Consider the following 26975-nt stretch of genomic DNA (forward strand, 5'->3'; position numbering starts at 1 on the left):
GAGAAGTCACCCAAATTTTGGGTGGAAACAGGCTGATAATTCTGTCGAGCCTCAACATTTTAATCCCCCACAGCAGCTTGCACAGCTAAGGCCTCCTCAACAAGCAGTTAGACCTCCACAAAGTGCTGGACCTTCTATGCCGCCGGGTTTCAACCCATCTGAGAACAAGTCAAATCTTGAAGATATGCTTGCAAAATACATAGCTGGGAACGAGATGAGATGACAGAATCATGATGCCATGATGCAAAGGGTGGAAACTCAGTTGGGACAATTGGCGAACCAGTTATCTTCCCGGGCTCCAGGCTCACTACCTAGTGACACAATGAAGAATCCTAAGGAAGTGAATGTCATCTTTGTGCAACAAGCTGTGACAATCAAGACAGATGAGCAAAAAGTCAAGGTAGAGCATACACCAGAACAAGTCATTCACTCTCCACGCAAAGGTAAGAAAGGTAAGAAAGATGACTTAAATTCTCATGTTGATATTTCTAGTCTTCCTTTTTCCCAAAGAGCTAGGCAATTAAATTTTGATCATCAATTTAAAAAATTTCTTGAAATTTTCAAAAAACTCCATGTTAACATCCCTTTTGCAGATGCCCTTGCTCAAATACCGAGTTATGCTAAGTTCTTGAAAGAAATTCTAGCAAATAAAAGGAAGCTAACCAATTTGGGTACCGTGACTTTGAATGAGGAATGTTCGGCATTACTTATAAACAAGCTCCCACCAAAACTTCAAGATCCAGAGAGTTTTTCTATACCTTGTGCTATCGGTAGTATGCCATTTTATAAGACTTTATGTGATCTAGGTGCTAGTATCAATTTAATGCCATATTCACTTGCAAAAAAATTGGGTATAGGAGTAGTGAAACCTACCACTATGTCCCTCAAGCTTGCTGATAGATCAATTAAACATCCTAAGGGAATAGTGGAGAATGTTTTGCTTAAAGTTGATGAATTTATCTTTCCTGTAGACTTTGTGGTACTTGAAATGGATGATGATCGTGAAACTCAATTGATATTAGGACTTCCATTCTTGGCAACCAGTAGAGCATTAATTGATGTTCAGAAGGGGGAATTTATACTTAGGTTCAATGAGAAGCAAGTTGTGTTTAATATGTTTAAAAATGATTCCTCTTATCCTAAAGTCAATGATTTTTGTCTGAATGTTGATGCTCGTGGTACATGTGTAGGTGGCAATGTTGAGGTACAAAACGCAGTGAAATCTTCCTCTTTGAAGACGAAAGAATTAACTGCAATCTCGCAAAATCCAGAACTTTCTGTCAAAGAGCCTCCTGGACTTGAATCTAAATCTTTGCCCTCTTATTTGAAATATCTTACGTTGGAAGATTCAAGTATACCTGTAATTGTGTCATCTTATTTGGCAAGTAGGGAAGAATCAAAGCTTGCTAGGCTCTTACGTTAGTATATTCGCACAATGGGGAGGAGCATCGATGATATAAAAGGACTTGGACCCATAGTGATGGTGGATGATAGCATAGGCAGAAATCGTGGTGATGAAGGATATAGATCCACCACATCAAATGATCCACCTTAAAATTAAAAAAGAAGCACAGTCGAGCTATAGACTATAAATTCAGTGCTTGTTGGGAGGCAACCCAGTTTCTTGTCCTTTTATTTCATTTTGTTTTGTTTTTATTGTTTAATTTATTTTAGTTCTTTTTTAGTTAATCTCAACGATTTTTTTTGTTGGTGCAGATATTTTACTGAAATTGATCTATCATTGGTTGCGCAGGAAAGCACGTATATTGTTGGGAATCGTATCATTCAGGGGAGTCTCTGTACATTTATGCATCCTGCGTGCTTGAGTGTTTCATCTGAAATTCTTAGATGCAAACTAATTTGTGTGGTTTAAGATTGTGAGTTTTAAGGGTTATTTTTCGTTTATAATTTTGAGCTGAAAAAAAGGTGACACGGAACCTACATGGACCCTGTGTAAGGGTCCGGATATTTATACTGCCCTAAGTTGTGAAAATGCGTAGCTACACGGACCAAGATACAGACCACTGTCCGGGGTCTGTGTAATTTGAACACCGTAAACGTCAAAGCACGGAGGCTACACGGACCTGTTTCCAGGGTCCATGCCTGTTTTCATCGAACAAATTTTTTTAAAAAATGCGTGGATGCACGGAGGGGGCACAGACCAGTTTATAGGGTCCGTGCATTTTTCACTCAAAACTTTTACGCAATGCGAGGGCACACGGATGTAGACACAGACCCTTACCCGGGTTCCGTGCCCTTCGATTTTGGGTTTAAATTTGACAGACTCGCGATCTGCTTTCTCTCAACCTACTCAAATCCCTAATCCCCCAAATTCGTCCCTCTCTCGTTTCTCCCTCTCCAGACCCCGTTCCTCCACCTCCACACCTCCTCCCTCTATCGGCGTTCCCTCTGAACGCCACCTCTGATTCGCACGATGCCGCCCCACTTCAATTTTTGCTCCGGGCCGCCTCTGCTCTTCTTTTTCTAAAACCTTTCCGGGCAAGTTTTCGGTTTTACTTTGGGTATATTGTGGCTTCACTCCTCTGTCTCAGTAGTTAGTCGTTCTCTTGAGATTGAGATTGGTGGTTCACTGTTAGAGATATCAGGGATTTATTGCTGGAAGATTGATTTTGGTAACATTGTTGAAGTTGAATTGCACTGTTGGTTGGTTGTGTTATTGTTGTTGCAATAGATTCGGGGGGATATTTTGGTTGTCTTCTTTGGTGTATGTTGGAGATTTTGAAAATTTTGTTGCGTCGGCATTATTGACTATATTGTTGTTTGGCTGGCTTGTACTGGGAAATTTGGTTGTAGTGGTGATTGAGAAATCGATTGGATTGAGTCGTTTCATTTGGTTTGTGTTGGAGTTTCGGCAGAGGTGTTGCTGGATTTATTTTTTATTTTAATATGGCGCCGAGAAAATCTGTTAGTAAGCATGCGAGGGGAGGCGCTTCGTCTCCTCGCAGCGGTGCGGGGGCTGCGTTTGATGATACCAGGTTTACTACTTTGGAAAATTATCAGTGGTATGAGAAGATGGAGGGTAATTCTATGATTGTTGAGAAATCTATTCATACCACAATTGATGCTCAGGTACCACTAAGGGCGGAGTTTGATAAGTTTGGCTGGGGGTCAATGTTAGACATTAGGGGTGATTACTTTCCTGAGTTGGTGTGGCAGTTTTATGCCAATATTGAGGACAAAGACAAGACAGGGATGCAGACCATTCAAACTTTTGTGAAGGGTGTTCGTATCGAGGTGACGAGTGAGTTCTTGGCCCAGCTTTTGCACATTCCGAATGAGGGTCATCAGGTTATTTACAACCAATATGATGTTATACTGTCTGACCCTGCCTACAATTTCAACCTTGCTATGTCGCGCCTCACCTATCGTAGGTTCAAAACTGGTTTTCGTTACAGCATCCTCCCTACCACTCTCCCTTTGATTGATCGCCTCATATGCTACTTCATCAGTGCAAACATCATCCCTTGGAAGTCTGAAAACAATGAGGTGTGCAACCTGGATATGTATTTGATTGATAAGATGGTGTACGGGTTGGGCGATATTCCTGCGATTCCATTGGCAACCATCTTGATCACACATATGCGCACTGTTGCTCACTTAGATTGTGCTCCGAATGCAAAGCAGCACGCTCCTTTCGCCATTACAGTTTCGAGGATTTTGGCTGCTTGCGGCGTCGATTTGACTGGCGAGGTTTCTTTTGCACCAGCGCCGAAGCACGTACTTACTGCCCACGCGATAACTGGTATGTATTTTATCTTTCGACAGGGTGGATGATATAAGAACCCTGAGAGCCGAAACACTCATTATCATGCACGAGATCCCCCCATCCCACCACCTACAGCTGCAGATGAAGCCCGAGAGGCTCGCATTCAGGAAGAAGCAGCCCTTGATCAGGCTGCTGATCCTCCCGCCGGTGCATATGTCCACGCCAAAGCTCCGAGGGGGCACTCGTCGTGTTTTCTCTGCCATATTTGACTGCTGATCTTCGCACCAGTATGGCCCAATTAGAGCATCATGCTACTTCCCAGTCCTACTCCACTAACATACGTGCACAGCCCTTTGATCGTTTGACCCTGGATGACTTTGCCGAGTCAGCTTCTGCTTCGGAGGAGGAGTAGTTTTGAGATATTTTTTGCTGTGGTTCTTCTGGATATTTTGGATATTTTGTTTTGGGTTTTGAACTATGTATGTTTTGGAGTTTATTTGTTGTAGTTGCATCTCTTTTGACTTGTTTTGCGGATACTCTAGCCTATTCTAGTTATGTCGTGGGTTTTAACTGTTGTTGCACTTTATCACTCTTATTAGTTGGAGTTTCATGGATATTGTGGTTATTCCCTCAGTGGTGTTTATTCTTTGTTGAATTTATTTTGGGAAGCCTATATGTGTACTTGTGTGCGTGATTTTTCTATTTTACGCGTTTGGGTTGGTTTTGTTGTTCTCTTTGCTCAGGCTGCCGCTTGCCCCTAATTTTGCATGGTCGTCGACATTTTTCAGGGAAGTGTCTTTGCTATTGTTATTTTCCTCTTTATTTTTTCGAGCATTTAACACTGAGGACAATATCGCATTCTAAGTGTGGGGGTAGGTCGTTCATTACACTATGTTTCACATCACTTAGCAATAATTTTCAAAATAAAAAGAGATGAGCACTTGTGGTTTACATGACATACCAATTAGTTTGCTAGATTTTTGATCATTTGAGAAATTGTTTTGTGCCTAGAACTGAATGAGATTAGCTGTTGTTTCAAGGAGAAACTTTGATATGAACTAGTTTTGCATTGACTTTATGAGACATCCTTCATGCACTTTGGTCAGACTTATGCAAGTTAATTGTGAATTGGTAAGAGGTGATCTCATGAAAAAAAAGAGAAATATTGAAGTTGATAACCCTAGAACTTTTCTGATTAGTCCTCGAAGCGAAAATTTAAATGATTATGACTTAGGGATGATTCAGGCGATCTTTGGACCGGTTGAGCCTTTCAAGCCTACCTGATGCAACACTTTTGTCCCTAGTAAACCCATTGAGCCTGATAAAAATCGAATGGTGTGTGCCAATGGCACACAATTAGACCCCATTCATCAAAGTCATAATTGTTCCACATTTAGTAGATAGGGAAATGAAAGATAAGAATATGAGGTGAGAAAAAGAAAGAAATTTTTTTTTGGTGAATAAACATGAGAGATCCTTGAACCGAATAACTTTTGAAGAGTATAAGTTCTGACACTCACACTACACACGTCTCATTCTGTTGATCTTTTATGGGTAGTGTTCGAGTTTTGAATTGCAACGAAAGCGAGGCTTGTGATTTTGAAGTATGAGCTTTTGATTGGGTGTGACGAAATTTGATAGATTGAAAGGTTTTGATTATGCCACTCTGTGTTGTAAATCTTCGATTTTTCTCAGCTCTAATTTCTTCTGATTTGTTCGAGGACGAACAAAAGCTAAGTGTGGGGGATTTGATAAGCACGAATTTTATAGCTTATTTGACACTTTATTTTGTCGTATTCGTGCTTGTTAAGCATTTTATTCCGAGTTTTGCGCTTAAATCGTCATATTTTCTATGTTTGTAGGTTTGACTAAGATTTGAGAAGAACTGAATATTGAAGGAAAAGTCAAACAATTCAATGCCATGTTGGAACTTGGCCGGATGACACGGAAAAATCATAAGAGGTCAAGAAGATTGAATAGAATTTATTGCACGGACTCTGTGCATGATTTGGAAGAGGGTTCGTGCACCTTCGAAGCAATGGAGATTTGAAGAAAAATAATACACGGACCCCGTGTATCATCTGGGATAGGATTTGGAAGAGGGTCCGTGCACCTTCGAAGCAATAGAGATTTGAAGAAAAATAATACACGGACCCCGTGTATCATCTGGGATAGGGTCCGTGTACCATCAAATTTGAAGATTTTCATCACAGGAAAAAGCACGGACCCCGTGCATCGTCTGGAAGAGGGTCCGTGTAGCTTCGTAAAATGTTTGGGCTGGAGTTTTAATGCATAGACCTAGGCACGGACCGTGTCCAGGGTCCGTGTACATCGCAGATATGGAAAAAAATAATTCGTGCAGAATTTGGAAATTTTGAGACTCTTTTATTGGAGGCAATATTAGACTTTATTTTGGACGAAAAATAGGGCTTTAGACCAGTGTTTTCATAACCGGACCGGTGATCGAATCGGTTTACTTTAAAAAATGGTCCAACCGGTCGGACCGTTTTAACCGGACGGTCGAACCAAAAAACCGTTTATATAAATTAATATAATAAATAATATATTTTGGAATTTTAAAAACTCAAAAATTATATAAATAGACATAAAATATATATTTAACATAGTTTGAAAGCTAAATAAATATATAAATATATTAAAAATATCAATTATAGTTATAAATTATTTAAATAATAAATTATTTATTTTTTAAAAACCAATAATTATTAACATATATTTTTTAATGAAGTAAAAGTTTCAAATAATAATGTATTTATATATAAAAATATTAAACTAAGGTTTAAAAATAAAAAATTTAAATTTTCAAAAATAAAAAATTCAAAAAACCGGTTCAACCGGTTCAATCGGTTGAACCAGTTTTTCGGTTCTTGACCGGTCCAACCAGTTCTTGACCGGTTGGACCGGTTCTGACCGATTGGACCGGTTTTCCGATTTTTGGGGTCGGACCGGACCGGTCCGACAATCGGTTTCCGGTCGAACCGGCCGGTCTGGTCCGGTTCCGAAAACACTGCTTTAGACATATAAAAGGGAATAAATCCTAATTGAAAAGAACTTTTTGACTGAGAGACTTTTGCCAGATTTCGGAATTGACGTCTTAGAGCAGAATTGAAGAACACAAGCGAGATTCGACACCTTCGCTGAGATTTTCTTTATTCTTCTTTTATTGATTTATTTATGTTGAATTCAAACATGAGAATTTTGTTTCTTTTTGATATTATGAAGTAGTCGTCTTTTGACCGGGGCCACAATAGGACCAAAATATTATTTTTGTTCATGAAACAGATTGATTGAATTTTGATTTATGAAATATTTATTGATTAATATTTGTGCTTATTTTTTGCTTTTAGTCTAGCCAATTAATTGCATGTCTGTTGTTCAATCCGGACTTAAAAAAAAGATTGAAATTAGCTTCAAAAATATTGATCAACACATGGTTAAACTTACTAAAATAGTATTCGGATTCAATGTGCAATTTTAGGCGAAAGCTGAAATTCCATAACTCGTGAATGCGTTTTTGTTTAATTAAATTCAATTAAAAATAATTAAACTGTTAAATGAAAATATGATTGTTAATTCTAAAAATATATTAATAATTATTCTAGGAAATTTCGTCGTGAATATGAATGATTCTTGTTAGATTAAAGCCAATACATGTCAATTTTCGATGTCTGGTACCGTTGTGTGTTCCTGATTATTTTCCAAAAATTTGAATCAGTCTTAAAGTTTTTTTGCTCATTTAATTTAATTTTAACTTCTGCTTTAGAATAATTTAGTTTATTTTCATTAGTTTAATAATTCATAAAAATCCTTTATTTTAATTAGCCTAGATTAATTTGAATAGTCTATATCTTAGTATTTAAACATTAGTCTCTGTGGGATCGACTTGGACTCTGTCCAACTATATTATAACTTGACCTATTTCACTTGCTAGAATTTTTTCCAACCAAAATCGTTGATCAATGGATAACCCATATAAAATATCCGTCTCAAAAATGATCTTATTTTAGTTTATTTTGCCCCTTCTCATTTGTTAGTTTGGTAGATGTTATTTTAGTTTAAGGAATAGAAAAACATTACAAAACACGGGGATACTTAATTACTATCAGCGACAGAAGCACATACAGTTGAGTATATGATATAATATATGAATATTTTATGGATTTTTATTTATGAAATATAGTAGTTGAATATTAGAAAGGTAATATAAATTTAATATGTTAATATAATCAAATTGTCATTTGCGATATATACGTGTGAAATTAATTATAGAAGCAAACATAATACAGATTGGTTGAATAAAAAGTGGAAGAGGTTAGTATGCAAAAGAAGCTGAGAAAAATGTGAACAAAAAATGATAGAATTGAAATATGATTTTTGTGTGTAATGAATCATGATACACCAAAAAACATTTACTAGAAGACACCCAACCTTAAAAAATAGTATAAAATAGTATAGATAGTATGTATGTTCAAATCTCACTTAATTAATACTGTAATATATTTTTTGCTATACATTAAATTTAGCAAATAGATGTTTGTTGATCATAATATTGTCTTTATATTCTTGATGGTTGTTAGACATGACATGCATGATCTTTGGCATATCTATAAAAAAAATTTAAAAAATTTGTGAAAAAAGTTAATTCCATCCGGGCTTGGAAAAAATCCTACTCGTTTTTCTATGGCTAAGTTTGCGGGCTAAATGAGATTGTAGCTCCATCCGGGTTATAGATGAAGGGATTGAAATTCTAATCCTATCATAGTTATAGCTAAGTTTGCGGATAATTATTGGGTCTTGAAAAATCCGGATGCAAAATTCGGCGGTACGTAATTTATCTCAAGAGAGTTCATGTTTTTGTTTGATATTGTTGGGATGAAAGAGTGCTGGATTGTGACACTTTTACTGATTTTTCATAGGTCGCTAAGCATTCTTAGGACAGATTCTTTTGAAGTTGCACGAAACTGGAATGACATGACACACACACACATGTTTACGTTAAATTGACAGTGTATTGTGAACAATCAGAAGTTTTTTATTTTTAGTTGTTGAAGTTGAAACTTATCGGAGGCTATGTTTTTCATGATTCATTCTTACTTATGTCGTTGCTTGCATTTTGTTTTTGCATGTCTTGCTCGAGGGCGAGCAAGAGTTAAGTATGAGGATGTTGATAAGTGCATTTGTATGCATTAGTTTGTGATATTTTTTATGTCTATTTTGTGTGCATTAATATTATTTTTATGTATTTCTATGTGTTTTAGTGCATGTGTGTGTATTTCTCTCCCGGTTGACTTTTTAGGAAAATTGATTTTTTGAAGAGTGAATTACGAAGCAGCCTTGGTCAAAAATTCACATTTAATTTTAGAGAGATCCAAATCCGATCTCCACTGTTCAAATGAAGATCAAGATTTTTAAAGATGTTGTCCAAATTTCATCTCAATACGACGGCTATAACTTGAGGTATGAATTTTTCGAAATCGTCGCTCGCAGTAGAAATTGCGTGGTTCCGGCGTCAGATTTTTCCGAAAAGTCCTTGTGTTGGAAGGAAATTAATTGGTATGAATTTCAGACCATACAAATAGAATATATATCATATTTTTTAGGGTTTAGAAGTTTCAGATCGTGAAAAACACAAGGGAGGCCGCTACAAGGCTTGTGAGAGAAGATTTCTTTTTTTCTTTTCTTTTCTTCTTATTTTTATTTTGGAATTATTGTTTTCAATTATTGAGTAGATTTTCTTTAACCAAGACGACGTGATTGGGCCAGACAAATTTATGTAGAAAACTTGGATGTTTATTTGGAATTTTTCAGACTTGGTTTTATTTTATTGATTGTTAGATTCATATTTGTCTTGTGGATAGTCTGATCACTTGTTTGCTCGCATGTTAATCGATTCCAAGTCAACAAATGAGGGATTGATTTCGATCACTTTGATAATCAACATATTGTAAAATCGACTATAAATAGAATTTGATTTCAGTGTGCGGACATTCAAATTTGATTAGAATTACGAAAGATTAATCCGTGAATATTTGAGTAGGTTTGATTGTTCCAAAATAGACATTTGAACAAGACATGAGAATTCTCGTGATCTAAGATTAAATCTGAGTCCTGAATCAACAATGTTACATGATTTGTTTGATACCTACGTCTGTCTTGGTTGTCTCATTTTAATTATTTTTATCTTCAGTTATTTTAATTCTTATTTTTCAGAAGGTTTTATTTTATTTTCTTATTTTATTTAAATCTAATTTATTTTTATGATTTTGTCTAGATTAAGCTAAATAATTAATTTTTGAGAATTGACTGCAGTTCCTGTGGGGATCGATACTTGGACTATCTGTCTAGTTTACTATTACTTGACCTGATACGCTTGTCAATAGATTTATATCACACCGTTTAGCCGGTCAAATATTTTATATATCTTGATTATTATGAAATTAAATTTAATCCCCAAAATTCTAGCACTTCTAATTTCTTCCATAATTTATCAATTTTATAGTATCAAGTGCACTTTTTCTCATCTTTCGATACGATGAGTTGCAAACAAAAGTTGTAAATAAAATAATCAAAACTTCCAAAACTTAAAACAACATTAAAGATTGATCAAAACTTAAAATAAGATTCACAAATACAGGAGTTGCAAACAAAAATCTTAAATAAAATAATTTAAAGTTCAAAACTTAAAATAACATTAAGATCGATCGAATGATTAAAAAATTCATAGTAACTTATGCTTCATGAAAATCGATAGAATGTCTTCCGCAATTGTAATCAAAGAAAGCATGTAGGCATTGATGTTTGTCAATGGAGACTTTCGTGTCCTTGGTGGCTCGGAAAAAACATCCTCACAACTTATCGGTCCATTTTGACCAAAACCAAGAAAATCATATGTATCTTCATAAGAACTTGACTCAAAGGCATTTATTGCATTTTGGAAATCTTCTATAGATGCCTCATAGAACACACTACATCCATCAAAGCATGATCTGATAATTGGATCAGAAGCGGTTTTGTTCAATTTGTCGATAAGTTCTGAGATTTTTATTGCCTTGACTAATGTAATGTCCATCATAATAATAACAAGATCTTTCAAGCCGGCATTGAGACCACGAGAATCAGATTTTAAAGAAGAAATACACACATTAGGATTATGTGTTTTCTGGCACACTTGTTGTATCAAAGCAAGATTTTTGTTGCTAATTGACATGCACAAAACTTGTGTGAAGAAGAAGAGGATTAAGAAGACTTGTGTGACCGAATGATGACGCATTTTTCTATGCTTGTATGTATATATTTAGTATATGTTCTTTTCTTTTATACATGTAAGAGGACATTTAAAACACCAAATTTGGTGGAATTAATTAATATTACAAAGATGTTATATTATATTGCATCTTTATAAAATCAAAGGGATTCATGTCATTCATTTAAGACCGATATCATTAATTTGTGCAAGATTCAAGATATGGTTATTCTTTTTTTTTTTTTTTGTGAAATATCTTGATTCTAAAATTAACTATATATACCAACTTTTTTTTTATTTTCCCATCTGGATATACCCAATACCAATGTATTATCTTCGGTATTGCACGCAAAATGATGACTTATATCAGATTAAGTTCATCAATCATATTTCATCTTTTTAGAAATACAGGAGTTGCAAAATATATATATATATATATATATATATATATATATATTCTGCAACTCCTGTATTTTTAAATCTTATTTTAAGTTTTGATCGAGCAGGCGACAGGCCTATGTATATAGATATCTAGAGAATGCTCATGATCGATATCATTATATTACTTGAGGAAAATCATATAAAAAAAATCATGCAATAATCATTAAATCATCAAGGATAAAAAAAATAAAAAATATATACATATATGTGTGTGTGTGCGCGCGCACACACATATATGGAAAATTCTAAGATGAGTTAAACAATTTAGTACTTACACATAACGCGATACAACTATCATTAATATCAAAATAAATTTTGGGAAACAAATTTGTAACAACCCGAAATTATATTAATTTGAAATTAATTAAGATTGATATTGATATTCCGAGATAGTGAAATTCAAGATTGAATTGGAGTTTTTAAACTTTGATCAGGGATTAAATTGTAATTTTTGAAGAATTCGGGGACTAAAATAAAATTTCCTTATAAAGGACACATGGCCTTATATTTTATGTATTAGCGATGTATGTGTATGCATTTCTTCCCCAAGGAACCGTCCACTTTTTCTTCTTCTTTCCTCCATTGATTTTCCTTCTCAAATTTCTATATTTATTGATCCGTCTGATAGATTTCAAAGTTGAACATATATTTGCGATCACCGCTTCGCGATGACTTCGTTATACCATAAATTTTAGTTCGATCCAACATATGATTTTGAGATGTAGTTATTCTTGATGGTGACATGATTCAATTGTCTGTAATCAATACATAACCACATCGATTCATCTTTCTTCTTGACGAACAACACGGGTGCTCCCCACGGAGAAACAATCGGACGAATATATCCCTTATCAAGCAGATCATGCAACTGCCTTTTCAATTCCCTCATCTCTGACGGCGCCAAACGATAAGATGCTCGGGATATAGATGCAGTTCCTGGTACTAAATCAATATCAAATTCAACCCATCGCATTGGAGAAAAACCAGGAATCTTGTAAAGGAATACATTAGGATACTCGCTGATTATCGATAACTGATCAATACTCGGACTACTCGTTGACATATCAATAGCATAAATGAGGTAGCCCTACCCACCTGACTCTAAGACATGACATGCCTTCATAGCCGATAAAAGTGGCATAGGAGGTCGCACACCCTCACCATAAAAGTATCAGCTTTCACCCTCATCCGGATGAAACTGTACCAGACGCTGATAGCAATCCACAGTAGCGTGATACAAAGTCAGCATATCTATTCCCAAAATACATTCAAAATCTGAAATTGCTAGAATTATCAGATTAGCAGATAACACATGACCCTCAAACTCTAGAAGGCAACCCATCACTAGACACTTAATTACTATCTCCTGCTCCAGCGGAGTAGATACAACTAAATTCAGGTCTAATGATACATAAGACAAACTATGTCTCTTAACAAAATGACTAGAAATAAAGGAATGCGATGCTCCAGTATCAATTAAAACAAGTACATGAATACCACATAGTAAAAAGGTATCTGCCAACATGTGATCGCTTTCCTCCATATTCTTCTCCTGAGAAAGAGAAAATACCTGCCCCTGAGCACGTGGGCCAAAACTAGAAAAACTCGGTGGTGCTAGATGCTGATGTGGATGAATAGAATCCTGAGATACAACCTGTGATCCCGATCCACTGACAGCTCTCATACAATTAGGACAATCTATCCGCAGATGCCCCGGCTCGCCACAAATAAAACAAGCACCAGAAGCCTTCAGACAAGAAACTGCAGGATGTTTTCCACCACATTGACTGCAAAACTCATCCTTCTTATTCTTTTTCCCAAACCGGAACATGCATCATGAAACACGAGAACCAAAATAAGTAGTAGCAGTAGAAGAAGAAGATGTAGAACTTGATTTCATAACAGATGGAACCCCTAGCCCAAGAGATCCACTAGACTGTCTTGACATCATCAGTTGTGCCCGCCTATTGCTGTTCTCCACTTGACGGTACCGATTTACCAAAGTCTCATAAGATGTAGGATCATCACAAACGACAACTTCTGAATAGATATCTTGATTCAAGCCTTGCAGAAAGATATCATACTTGGATGTATCACTCTCACTGATATGAGTACTGTACGACAACAGATCAATAAATCATTGCTGATACTCGTCAATAGTCATAGATCTCTGCCTTAGAGTCAGCTGCTCCATAGATCGTGTCTGACGGACTGCTGGAGGAAAATATAATTTCTGAAACTGCTGGCGAAAATCCCCCCAAGTCACCCGTCCTCTCTCAGTGTACGCCTGAGCAGCTTTGACATCCCACCACAAGGGTGCTCGACCATCTAGAACAAACTCAAGAACCTCCAGTTTTTGCTCTTCAGTACAATCGAAAGTCCGAAAAGCACTCTCGATTCTGGACATCCAACTCCTTGCCTCTTCATGATTCTTACCCCCCAACAAGGGTTTCGGTCCTACTTGCATGAATTTATTGATAGAGTAACGACATCTACCCTCGTGTTGATGATGTCAATCCTCTTGATGATTGCTATGGTGACGATGATGTTGGCCACCCTCCTGACCAACACTACCATGACTCTCATCACCTCTTTCGGCCATATCCTGAAAATATTTGCACATTTTAAATCTCAAATGCGCAAGTTCTATAATCCTTAACTAAGCTAATAAGTACTCCCAAAACTTAAATAGATCCCCGAACCATACCTTAGTCCGTAGTTAGCCCTTTGGAGTCTCTAGTTTTGGATGACTATAACAACGCCTTTGTTATTCCAAAACCTTATTATAAGTCGATAGGGCTCTCAAGTGTATACCTCACACTATATAACTGAAGAAGAAAACTCGAAAATTTGTAATTCAAAATGAATACAAATGACCCCTATTTATAGCCCCCAAACCCGGTCAAGTTCGAAGCCTCCGAACTCGGGTTCAAATCGTTCGATCCAGCTCCTAGCTAGCATGCAAGACACGTCAGGTTTGAAGCGTCCGATTGTAGGTTCGGACCATCCGAATTGCTCTATGTCCAACACTTGTTAAAATCCATAGCTGAATCATCCTGCCTGGCTGGCCAAAAGGAGTTCGGACCGTCGGATCACCTCTTAATTCCGAAGTCAACAAGGCTCAATCAGATATCCCGAACTGCTGGGTTCGGATCTTCCGAATTCACTTTGGACCATCCGATCTGGCCCAAAACTTTGGAAGCCCAATTCTTTATTCTGAAACCCCTTTAAGCCCTTGAATTTTTTAATTACTAACTTAATCATGATTGTCATATTATTATCTTAAATGGAATATGGGTTACTACATTCCTAGTGGACTGGTTCGGGTCGAGTTCGGGTCGGGTTAATAGGTTCGAGTCGGGTTAAGGGGTTTCGGGTCGGGTCAAGTCATGGGTTATTGGTTGGGCCTGAGTTAATGTATATCGAACTGAGTTTAATTAATCTAGGGTCCAATATTTTATGGAGTTTAAATTGGTTATTGAGCCAAATATTCATGTTGGGCTTAACTAGATTTATTTTGGGCTTGATTCATATTTTTGATTTGGGCTTAGAAACTTACTTTAGGGCTTAAGTTAATCATTTAATTTGGGCTTTCGAGAAAAATAAATATTAAATGGGCTAGCCTAAATATAGTGGATCAGACTCAGTTTTAGTGTTTAGGTTAATGGGCAGCCACTTAAACCAGCCGTGACAAACTAAATAGTCCGTAAATATATATTTAATAGACGTATATATAATATTTTGATATGAATATTATTTTATAAAAAGTAATTAAATATATATTTACGGGAAATTTTTTTTAAAGAAAAATTGATATTTTAAATTCATTATTCATGCATATGTTTCATATTAAGATAATGATATGCGTAGAAAATATTTTTTAGAAATTGATGTGAATTATGACAATTATGTTTAGGAGTCTACGGATCCCCGTGTTAAGGTTGGGTGAAGTGGCATAAGAGGCGTAGGAAATTCCCGTGTTAAGGTTGGGTGAACCTCTCCGCCGCGTACGTTGGTTATAGATTGATCAACCGCTTATGTTTATAGTCACATTTCACTGATAGGACCCACACAATAAAAATTTTATGATTATAACATTCCATGATTATGCTACGTATTTATGTTATGATTATGTTTATGATACAATATTATACATACGATTTTTACGATCATGCATGCATTAGAATCATCAGGTTATTTTTATATTCTATACGTTCTTGCATTTGGTTTTATTTAGTAGTGCTCGTTATTAAATATAAAAAATCATGTTGGGCCTTTAGGTGCACTAGATCTAATGGTGTGCAGGTGAGGCTGATACTAGTATTGATGACGTGGTTCCGACGGGAGGTGAGAGCTACTGAGCATCCAGAGTTGGCTAGCATACCCGTGACCTCTGCAGTACTTTATGTTTCCGCACTTATTTTTATGAGACTTTTATTTGAGGGTTGTAATAAACTACTTTTTGCACGTGTTACCTATTTTCATCATGACTTGCTTGTGGTTGGAATTTTTGAACTACGTATTTCCGCATTTTGCGATACCGCATTCTTGTGTATGGATTTTTTTAAAATTATTTCGTGTGTTTCAAATTGCTAAAATTACAATCAAACTATTATACATTTTTTCCTGAAATAAAATCTATTTTTAATATATATATGGACATATATGTAATTAATTTTTTTAATAAAAAAAATCCCTCGAGTTTTCGGTCGTTTCATTTGGTATCAGAGCAAGGTCCTTGGAGGGTAAGCTAGCCTGTTACGTGGAGCTCAGAAGTCACACCGGCAGTCCGTGAGTTTTAAATATTTTCAAGTATATGTTTATGAATGAGACCCATGAGTTAAATTTTTCGCTGAAGTTTATTTTATTAGAGTTTTTGAATTAAATATTTAGTTATGCAATACGGTTACGTGAGAATTTTTTAAAATTACAGTATGCCTCCGAGACGCATTTTGATACGGGGTGACCCCGAGGATGCTGGTCAGGGAGGTGCTGGTCAGGGTAGAGACCAGCGGGATCTACCTCTACCTCCTTCACAACCGCGTACAGCACCACCAGATCTGCCACTTACAGCGTTCGAGAGAACTAGGTGGAAATGCTCGCTGGTATCAGCAGGCTATTGGAGCATCAAGCTGGTCAGCCTAGGAGGACCCATGAGGAGGACATCGCGGAGAGATTCCGCAAGCAGGGACCCAAGGAATTTGCAGGGACCACTAATCCGTTAGCTGCTGAGGAGTTGATCCGATCGTTGGAGATGATCTTTGCATATATGGGGATCCGGGATGCTGTTCAGGTACGTTGCGCCATCTACATGCTGAAAGATGACGAATCCTTTGGTGGGAGGGCACCGCGATTGAACTGGATGTGGCGAGGATGACATTGAGGGACTTCAGGACCGTGTTCTTTGAGAAGTATTCACTGAGGATGTTCGAGGTCAGTTGGTTCGCGAGTTTCTGACTCTCCGGCTCTCCCCTAGCTCGAAATATTTCTACTAAATATATGGTTATGTATACCTTCCGAATGCGGACAGTAGTCGGATCCTAGCATCAATGGAATGTTTGAAGCGAATTTGGTATTCTCGCTTGACAGCTAAAAGCTCTTCGAGTGATCCAATGCATAAAATCTCAACTAGTATGCGGTAGTCAAGGACAATTCTCAATCTTGTTGATCCAATCATCTAGTATTCATCTATACACCACTTTATAATTAAAAGTACGTAAATTAAATCAAGTTTACAATGAGTAGAATCAATAAAAACTAAAACTATTACATATTTTGAACATGGATGTGGTCCTAGAATTTTATATGACATCTCAAAGTATCAAGTGTGCCGCGAAGAAGGACCAGTACTTTGATCTCGTGCAACCAATCATTCAATATTCATCTACACGTGACCACTTTCTAACTAAAATTACGTAAATTGAACATGGCGGCTATTGAGCACCATGAAACGGTTAAGGGACGAGAAATGGTAAAAAAAAATTAAATAAATTTTATGAAGCGTGGAAGTCAAATATAATGACCTAGAAAATGTAAAATAACAAGATGCGGGAACCAATGACCCTGATTTTAAAAATAAATAAATAAAGGGGAACCGAAAGGACTTTTATATATTTAGAAGCCGTTTAAAACCACACTTAATTAATTATTTGGGGCCGATCTCATTAATTAATTAGTTAAAGGTTCAAGAGAAAGTAATTCCATTTTTGTGAAATATATATCTTGATTCAAAAATTAACTATACCAACTTTATTATTTTTCCTTCTGGATATACCCAGCACTAATGTATTATCTTTGAATTAGTTGGATTGGATGAAGAGTTATGTATCATCAATCATATTTCATCTTTAAATAAATATATTTATATTTTGACCAAACCAAATCAACGTAGTAATTTCATGCATGCAAGAAATTAAATATTGTGATGATATCACACACATTATGTATCATGCACAAAATAAATAAATTAATTCAGTATACAAGTCAAAATAGTTCTCTAACAACATTACATGCATATATTATTTGTTAAAAATAAGTCAAGGAAATATGAAATTCCAGATTTAATCCAATTTTCTCGATCAATAAAGTTTCTGAGCGTAAACTTTTACTTGACAGCATCTATTAGGAACGATGGAGTTCCTAGAGTTCCTTGTTGAATATGAGAATTCTAAATTTTGAATTAAGTAATTCGAAACGTACAAGTACATTTATATGAGTTGAGTTAACTGATAAAACTAATCTAATGTAATTAACTAATTACCAGCTAATCTACTAATCTAATAGCCCCCTTTCAAGATGGACTATATATGTTTATTATAGACATCTTGGAATGTGAAAAAGTAGAAAAAGGAAGAGGTTTAGTAAACATGTCCGCAATTTGAAGCTGTGAACGAATGGGAAGAAGCTTGATCGAGCCATCATTGATTTTTCCATGGATAAAATGACAGTCGATCTTGATATGTTTCGTTCGTTCATGGAAGATTGGATTGTGAGCCAGATGAATTACTGATTTATTGTCACAAAAAATGGATATAGGAGCAGAAACTTGGATCTGGAAATCCCTGAGAAGTTGAGTGAGCCAGAGAACCTTACTAGTTGTAGTAGCCAAGGCTCTATATTCAGTTTCAGTTGAAGAACGTAAGATAGTGGCCTGCTTCTTAGTTTTCCAGGAAACTATTGCATCTCCCAAAAAAATACAAAATCCAGTCACCGATTTTCGTGTATCCGAAAAAATGGCCCAATCAACATCAGTAAATGCGCGGAGCTGAGTTGAAGATGATGCTGGAAAGAAGATCCCTTGACCAGGATTGGATTTAAGATATCGGAGCAGAGTATGTGCGGCAGCTAGATGAGAAGCACACGGTTTGGAAACAAATTGGCTGAGCTTGTGTACCGCAAACATGATGTCTGGACGGGATAAGGTAAGATAAAGAAGCCTTCCAATAAGACGACGATATGATGTAACATCAGTAAGTGGTGCCCCATCAGTAGCATTAAGACGCGCTCGGGAATCCATTGGAATTGTACTTGGTTTACTGGAAAGAAAACAGTGTCCTCAAGTAATTGTAAAGTGTAATTTCTTTTAGATAAACTAATGCTCTTTGAAGATCGTGCTATCTCAAGACCAAGGAAGTATTTGAGATCACCTAGATCCTTGAGTTTGAATTGTGTCTGGAGATCAAACTTAAAATCTTGAATGAACTGGGGAGAAGGACCTGCTATGATAATATCATCCACGTAGACCAACAAAGCAATAAAAGTAGATCCTGATCCTTTAATTAATAAGGTATAATCAGACTGTGATTGTGTAAATCCAGATGTGAGCAAGGTACTGGAGAATTTTGTGTACCATTGGCGAGATGCTTGACGGAGACCATAGATAGATTTATGTAATTTGCAGACAAGTGGAGCAGATTCTGGGCCTGTGAGACATGAGGGATGATATCCTAGAGTAAAATCCATGTACACTTCTTCAAACAAGTTCCCATTGAGAAAGACATTGTTGACATCTAATTGTGTAAGGTGCCATTGTTGGCTGGCAGCTAAAGCAAGTAATACTTTTACAGCGGCTAGCTTTGCTACTGGGGAGAATGTTTCAAAATAATCAATTCCTTCACATTGATTGTAACCCTTAGCAACTAACCTTGCTTTGTGTCTATCCACCGAACCATCTGATTTATACTTGATCTTGTATACCCAACGACAACCAATGGAGTGTTTTCCCAAAGGAAGAGGGACTACGGACCAAGTGTTGTTATTTTCCATGGTAGCAAGTTCATCACGCATGGCATCTCTCCAAGAATCAACTTTGACATCTTGATGATAAAATCGTGGTTCCAAATGAGATGAGACATTGAGAACAAGATTTTATAGGACTTGGATAGTGAATCATACGATATATAGTCTTGTAAAGGATACAAGACTCTAGAGGGCAATGCAGGAGAACCATTGAGCATATGACAATGATAATCCTGGAGATAAGAAGGCCTTCTAGATGGTCTGGAGGATGTACGAGTGGGAACTAAGTGTGTTGATGCTTGTGGTACAGAATTGGACCCAACATTTACAGGACAAGACACATGATTTTCATGAATTACGGGGGTGTATCAGTGTTCGACCCTTCAAAGACATCAAGAGAAGCAGGTTGGGGTAAAACAACATGAGGAAAAGGATCAATAAGTTGTTCTGGATGAGTGATTGATTGAAAAGGGAATATAGACTCATGAAACACGACATCACGAGAAATGAAAATTTCTCTGGTCTTAATGTCCAGTAGCTTATAACCTTTCATTCCTAAAGGATACCCCAAAAAGACACACAATCTAGCTCGAGGAAGAAATTTCTGACGATGAGCTGATAATGTTGAGGCAAAAGCTAGGCACCCAAATACCTTCAGCCAAGAATAATAAAAAACTTTGTGATATAACGATTCATGAGGAGACTTATTGTGATTCCATGGAGATGGGATCCGATTGATCAAAAAGGCTGCTGTCAAAATGCATTCATTCCAAAATTGTATAGGCACACAAGACTGAATTTTGTTGAGGAGTTTGGACACAAGAGAATTGATGTAAAATCCCTCTCTGTTGACACAACTAAGTGAATGCTAATTCCTTGGCATTATATGTGCGGAAAGCTTTGATTTTCTGATTAAATTGTGTTTCAATGAGTACACAGAATCGAGAAACAGCACTTAGAGCATCAGATTTGTGGTGAAGGAGAAAAATCCATGTGAACCTTGTATAGTCATCAACCAATGTCAAAAAATATCTTTGATTATTATATGTAGGTACATGGTATGGGCCCCAAACATCACAATGTATAAGATCGAAAGCATGAGGAGACAACATATGATGAGATACAAAAGGTAAACGTTTTTGTTTTGCTAATGGAAAAATAGAACAAGGTGTTTTACTGGAAGTAGCAGTAGCCCCAAGATGTATGTGAGGTGTCAAACTTTGTAAAACCTTCAAAGATGGATGTCCAAGACGGTTGTGCCAAACTTGCAGGTCAATTTGATTGATAGAGATGTCTGGAGAATGAGCAGAAACATCCAGAACATAGAGACCTTTGATCCTATTACCCTTGCCAATCATCCTCTTGGTGTGGTCCTGTATGGTAAATGAATCATGATAGAAACTAATCACCATTGGAGAATGCGCAATAAGATAGCTGACTGAGAGCAAGTTAAACTTGAAATCTCGAATATAGAGAACATCCAAAAGAATCATTGAAGGTTCCAAATGAATATCACCACAGAACTTCACATCGACATGCTCATGATTAGGCAGAGTTACACGTGAATTATCCACTGCCCTGAGCGAAATAAATGCATTCGCATTGGAACAAATATGTTGAGATGCCCCTGAATCAACTATCCAGCAGGATGATGAATGCAAATGACTTGGAAATGAAGTGAAAAAGTAGGTACCTTCTACAGAATTGTCCCCAATGTGAGCTTGGGAAACATTCTTGCGGTCATATGTTGAGAGATGTTGAACAAACATATTCATCAATTGTTCCATCTGACTCTTGTCAATGTGCTGAAGAATAGTAGAGTTGACAGGAGTTTCAGTTGAAGGAAAAGACTCAGAAATCTGATTCACAGGGGCAGGGGAGCTTTTAGCAGAGTTTTTGTTCTTGTGTTTATATCCAGGTGGATAGCCATGAAGCTTGTAGCATGTATCTTTAGTGTGTCCAGGACCATGACATGATGTGCAATAAGGCCTGCCCTTTGGAAACTTTTGTTGTGAACGAGCAGAATCATTCTTAATGGCAAATGCCATGCCATTGTTTGGAGGAGCTGTATAAGATTGATGACCAATGGCTCTTTGTCGTTCTTCTTGTACGACTAAGGCAAAAACTTTATTGATAGGTGGCATAGGATCAAGAAGCAGAACCTGGCTCCTTGACTTGAGCAAAAGAATCATTAAGACCCATAAGAAAGGCCATAGTATATTCCATCTGAACAAAAATATCTATGTTCTTGACACCATGACATTGACATTTTCCACAAGAGCACATCGGACGAAACTGATTTCATTCATCCCAAAGAGCTTTGAGTTTTGTAAAATAGGTATTAACCGAGTCTTGATCTTGACAAAGATTCATCAATTCCCGGCGTAATTGAAAGATGCGAGGACCATTGCTTTGATGAAACCTATCTTGGAGATCATTACATATATCAGCAGCCGATTCAGCAAACAATATACTTGCAGAGATTTCCTTGGAAACCGAATTCAGAAGCCAAGAGATGACAATATTATTGTTTCTTGTCCAAGCATTCAACAAATCCGGATCAGTAATGGCTGGTTTAGAAATTGAGCCATCAATAAAGGGCAATTTGTTCTTCACCGAAAGAGCAATTTTCATCGCGCGACTCCATGAGGCGAAATTATCACCAGTGAGTTGTTGGAAGACAAGAAGATGCCCAGGACTATCAGAATGATGCAGATAATAGGGGCTTGAAGGATCATCAATTGTCGATCGACCGGCAGGCAAGTTCCAGGCAGATGGATTCGGATTTGCCATGAATTCAGGGAAATAAACTCAAGAAACAAGAAGTCGATTAAATCTGGAACTCAGAGATTCCTGATCAACGAAAAATTCCGATCGATTCGGTGATCAAAAAAGATGGGCGGAAGCGGTTATCTTCTTTGATACCATATTAGGAACGATGGAGTTCCTGGAGTTCCTTGTTGAATATGAGAATTCTAAATTTTGAATTAAGTAATTCGAAACTGTACAAGTACATTTATATGAGTTGAGTTAATTGATAAAACTAATCTAATGTAATTAACTAATTACCAGCTAATCTACTAATCTAATAGCATCACGTCTAGGTAGTGTTAGTATTTGATATTTCAAATATCTTTTGCGACATTCAAAATTAAATATTGCATCTTATTAGAAGGAATCGATATCATTAATTTGAGCAAATTTACGCACGATGTTGTCGTTCCATCTGGCCAAATTTAAGATTCTCCTACAGTTGACTGTATGGACTGTATTTATTTTGTTCATTACAAGATGTTATTTTGTTTAATAAGATCCTGTATGTTTGTCACTTTGTGATTTTGGTCCTTTATGTTTTCATATTTCAGTTTTAGTCATGTATGTTTCGATTTTTGGCAATTTAGGTCCTTTTTATTCGAAAATGTTTACGTGTCATTGTACACGTCAGCTCCACATCAGCACTGAATTGATGCCACGTCAGCGCCACGTCGGAAAAAAAGACTAAAATTGCCAAAAAAATAAAGATAGCTGACTAACACTGAAATCTGAAAATATAAATGACTGAAATCGCAAAGTGACAAACATACAGGACCAAAAAGCAATTTTTCCAATAAAATAACATACCAAAACACCGGGATGTATAACTACTTATGTTTAGATCTCACTTAATACTACAATATATTTTGTGCTATACATTAAATTTAGCATATCCTATATTTTATATATCTCGATTATTATGCAAATTATTCACCAAAATTCTCTCATTTCGCCTTTCTTCCATATATATATATAATTTATCAATTTTAGTATCAAGGCACTTTTTTTTCATCTAATTCCTATTCAAAAATACGAGGAGTTGCAAACAAATTAAATTTATAAATAAAAATAATCAAAACTTCCAAAACTTAAAACAACCTTAAAGATCGATCAAAACTTAAAATAAGATTCAGAAATACAGGAGTTACAAAAAAAAAATCGTAAATAAAATAATCTAAAGTCCAAAACTTAAAATAACATTAAGATCGATCAAATGATTAAATAAAGTCATAGTGACTTGTGCTTCATGAAAATCGATAGAATGTCTTCTGCAATTGTAATCAAAGAAAGCATGTAGGCATTGGTAGTTGTCAATGGAGACTTGCGTGTCGGTGGTTCGGAAAAAAGGTCCTCACAATCTCTCGGTGCCATTTCAGTAACACCAAGAAACCCATATGATTCTATATAAGAATTCAACTCAAACGCATGTATTGCTTTTTGGAGACCTCCTGTATATATTATCTTTGTGCATATTCTGTACATAGATCTTTGATATTTTTCCTAGCTTAGTTTATTTGTTTCCTAGTTTAGCTTTGTTATTTATGTTTATTCTTGCTGTACAAGAATTAGTTTTGTATATATTCCAGGCTTCGGCCATCTCAATACAACAACAAATCTTTCCACAAAACTCTTTATGGTATCAAAGCCAATCCAAGAGCAGGAGCTCTAGTATCAACCGACGACCAATATTTCAATCATTCTCCTACGATTGAAATATTAGACCTTTCAACACGAAAACCGACTATAGACATCTAGTCATGGGTGACGATAAGACCACCAAACCCCTCGACCCCACATCTCCCTATTACCTCCATCCTTCCGATGGACCACAAATCACAATCTCTCCTATTGTGTTACGTCGTGAGAACTACAATGAATGGGTTCGTTCAATGCGGAATAATTTTCGTGCAAAGAATAAACTAGGCTTCCTTGATGGAACCATACCCAAGCCAGATGATGGAACTCCAGAAGCGTCTCTCTGGGTGACAGTTCATTCCACTCTCGTGGGATGGATTCATAATACTCTTGATCCAGTCCTACGCTCATCTGTTCCCCAACCCGAAGATGTGAAAGATATGTGGGATGATATTCGACAACGTTTCTCGATCGGAAACGGTCCACAAATCCACGAGTTAAAGTCACTTTTGGGTGCTTGCAAGCAGCGTGGCCACTCGGTGGTGCATTATTACAACGAACTGCGAAAAATATGGGATGAACTTGCGGGATATTCTACAGCTCCGACGTGTACTTGTGCCGCTGCTACTGTTTTTGCTCAAGAGAAGGAGAATGAAAAGGTCCATGCTTTTCTTGTTGGTTTGGATTCCAATCTTTATGGCACTGCTGTTTCACATATCTTGATGATGGATCCTTTGCCGAGCTTAAACACGGTCTTTGCTAAAATCGTGACTGAAGAACGACATCAATCTATTGCTCGCGACCATGCCACCAATTCTGATACTGTCGGTTTCGCGGTGCACGGGACTGCTCGAGGGAGGACTGGACGGCCTCGAAGCAATGGCGTCTGCTCTCATTGCGACAAACCTAGACATGAACAAGAAAATTGTTTTCAACTGGTTGGGTTCCCGGATTGGTGGTATTCCGAGAACCGCACCAATGGCGTGCAAGGTAGAGGCGGTGGCAGGACTGGACGTGGGGGAGGAAAGAGTGCCAGTAAAGGCGGCCGTGGGCAGGTCGCACATGCCACCATCACCTCGAAACCTATTGCTCCAACGCCCGTACAAGAGTCTGATCGTCGTGGTATTGCTGGTCTCTCGGACGATCAGTGGGCTACGCTTGTCAACCTCCTCAACAATTCTCAAGGGCAGTCTTCTTCAACCGAAAAGTTGAGTGGTAAGTTTGATTCTTCGGCTCAATGGATCATCGATACCGGATGCTCGAATCACATGACTGGTAATGCTAAATTATTTAGCCAATTGTTTGATGTTTCTCCTACTACCGTTGGGCTGCCTAATGGACAACACACCATTGCCACCAAAGAAGGCACGGTTTTTTTGAGCAAAAATACGGTGCCCCGTCATGTATTATATGCCCCAAATCTTACTTTTAATTTGATGTTTGTGTCTCACTTGCTTGCCGATCTCTCTTATTATGTTACTTTTATTGATAAGCTTTGCATCATACAGGACTGTGCTCTGAGGACTATGATTGGAGCGGGTGAATAATGTGACGGGGTTTATTGGTTTCGGCCTTTGCGACAACTTCAAGCTTATCAAGCAACTGTGGGAGATAAGCGACAATTGTGGCACCAAAGGCTCGGACACCCTTCTTGGAAAGTAGATTTTCTTTTGCCGGATACACCTAGAATTAATGGAACTAAGGATGTTACTGCTTTTCATGAACCTTGTGATATTTGTTTACGAGCCAAACAAACTAGAAGCATGTTTCCTTTAAGTACTAATCGAGCCAAGGAAGTTTTTGATTTAATTCATTGTGATATCTGGGGTGCGTATGCTATGCCGGCTAGTTGTGGTGCTCATTATTTGTTCTTGGGCTGTATGGGTTTATTTGATGTTTGCAAAATCTGAGGTGCCTCAACTCATTAAGGATTTTTGTAGCATGGTTAAAACTCAATTTGCTAAGCATGTTAAAATTCTACGAAGTGATAATGGAACAGAATTTACATGCCTTCGTCGATTTTTTTCTGATACTGGTATTATCCACCACACCTCTTGTATTGACACTCCACAACAAAATGGGAGGGTAGAACGTAAACATCGGCATATTCTTAATGTGGATCGAGCATTACTTTTTCAAGCTAATATTCCCATTCGTTTTTGGGGGGGAGAGTGTTCTGACCGCTGCATATGTTATCAACCGAAATCCTACCCCGTTGCTAAATAATAAAACCCCACACAAAATTCTCTTTGGTTCACCTCCCAAGTATGATGCCTTTCGTGTATTCGGTTGTCTTTGTTTTGCCAAAAACCAACCTCGTGTGAAGGATAAGTTTGGCCCTCGTTCTCGTCGATGTGTGTTTATGGGATATCCATTTGGTAAAAAGGGTTGGCGTTTGTATGACTTGGAGAAACATGTGTTCTTTATATCTCGAGATGTTGTTTTCTGTGAACAACAATTTCCTTTTGCCAGTGTTGTCTCTTTGCATCATACTCCTGATGTGCTTGAAAATAAGGAGTATTATGACACTATGAATTATTTTGGGGATACTCCCTTCGCAAGGGGGAGTGAGGCACACTCGCCTGTAGCAGGAGACCACGATGGTGGAGCTGTCCAGCACGTCATACCTCCTGTGGATGGAGATGTAGAGGCTGTCCAACAACTTGGTGCTGATGTAATCTCGAATATTGGGGATGTTGTGAATAATGACGAGATGTTCCGCATGAATCTGGTCGAGGTCATCGCATCAAGAAACCTTCTTGTAAACTTAAAGGCTTCATCACCAACAACGTTCGAGTTACAAACCCTGTCACATCGTCTCCCATTGCTCCGTCAAACTCCTCAGGTACTCCTTAT

At 37.2% G+C, this 26975-nt stretch overlaps 3 protein-coding genes across 3 annotated transcripts; 2 read left to right on the forward strand and 1 right to left on the reverse strand.

The window, feature by feature from the left end:
- Window positions 1–238: 238 nt before the first annotated feature.
- LOC140878490 (uncharacterized) lies at window positions 239–1423 on the forward strand. The gene is made up of 2 exons (XM_073282091.1): window positions 239–443; window positions 594–1423. The coding sequence occupies exons 1-2, from the start codon at window positions 239–241 to the stop codon at window positions 1421–1423; spliced, it is 1035 nt and encodes a 344-aa protein (XP_073138192.1).
- A 19059-nt stretch (window positions 1424–20482) lies between these two features.
- LOC140884809 (uncharacterized) lies at window positions 20483–22622 on the reverse strand. Its single transcript, XM_073291672.1, has 2 exons — window positions 21364–22622; window positions 20483–21043 (listed from the first exon to the last, which is right to left on the reverse strand). Exons 1-2 carry the CDS (start codon window positions 21860–21862, stop codon window positions 21012–21014), a joined length of 531 nt encoding a protein of 176 aa, XP_073147773.1. The 5' UTR covers window positions 21863–22622; the 3' UTR covers window positions 20483–21011.
- Window positions 22623–24241: 1619 nt separating this feature from the next.
- Window positions 24242–25666, forward strand: LOC140878491 (uncharacterized). Its single transcript, XM_073282092.1, has one exon. The coding sequence runs from the start codon at window positions 24242–24244 to the stop codon at window positions 25664–25666; it is 1425 nt and encodes a 474-aa protein (XP_073138193.1).
- Window positions 25667–26975: the final 1309 nt, after the last annotated feature.

The sequence above is a fragment of the Henckelia pumila genome, chromosome 2, assembly GCF_033568475.1.
Source record: "Henckelia pumila isolate YLH828 chromosome 2, ASM3356847v2, whole genome shotgun sequence".
Lineage (NCBI taxonomy): Eukaryota > Viridiplantae > Streptophyta > Magnoliopsida > Lamiales > Gesneriaceae > Henckelia > Henckelia pumila.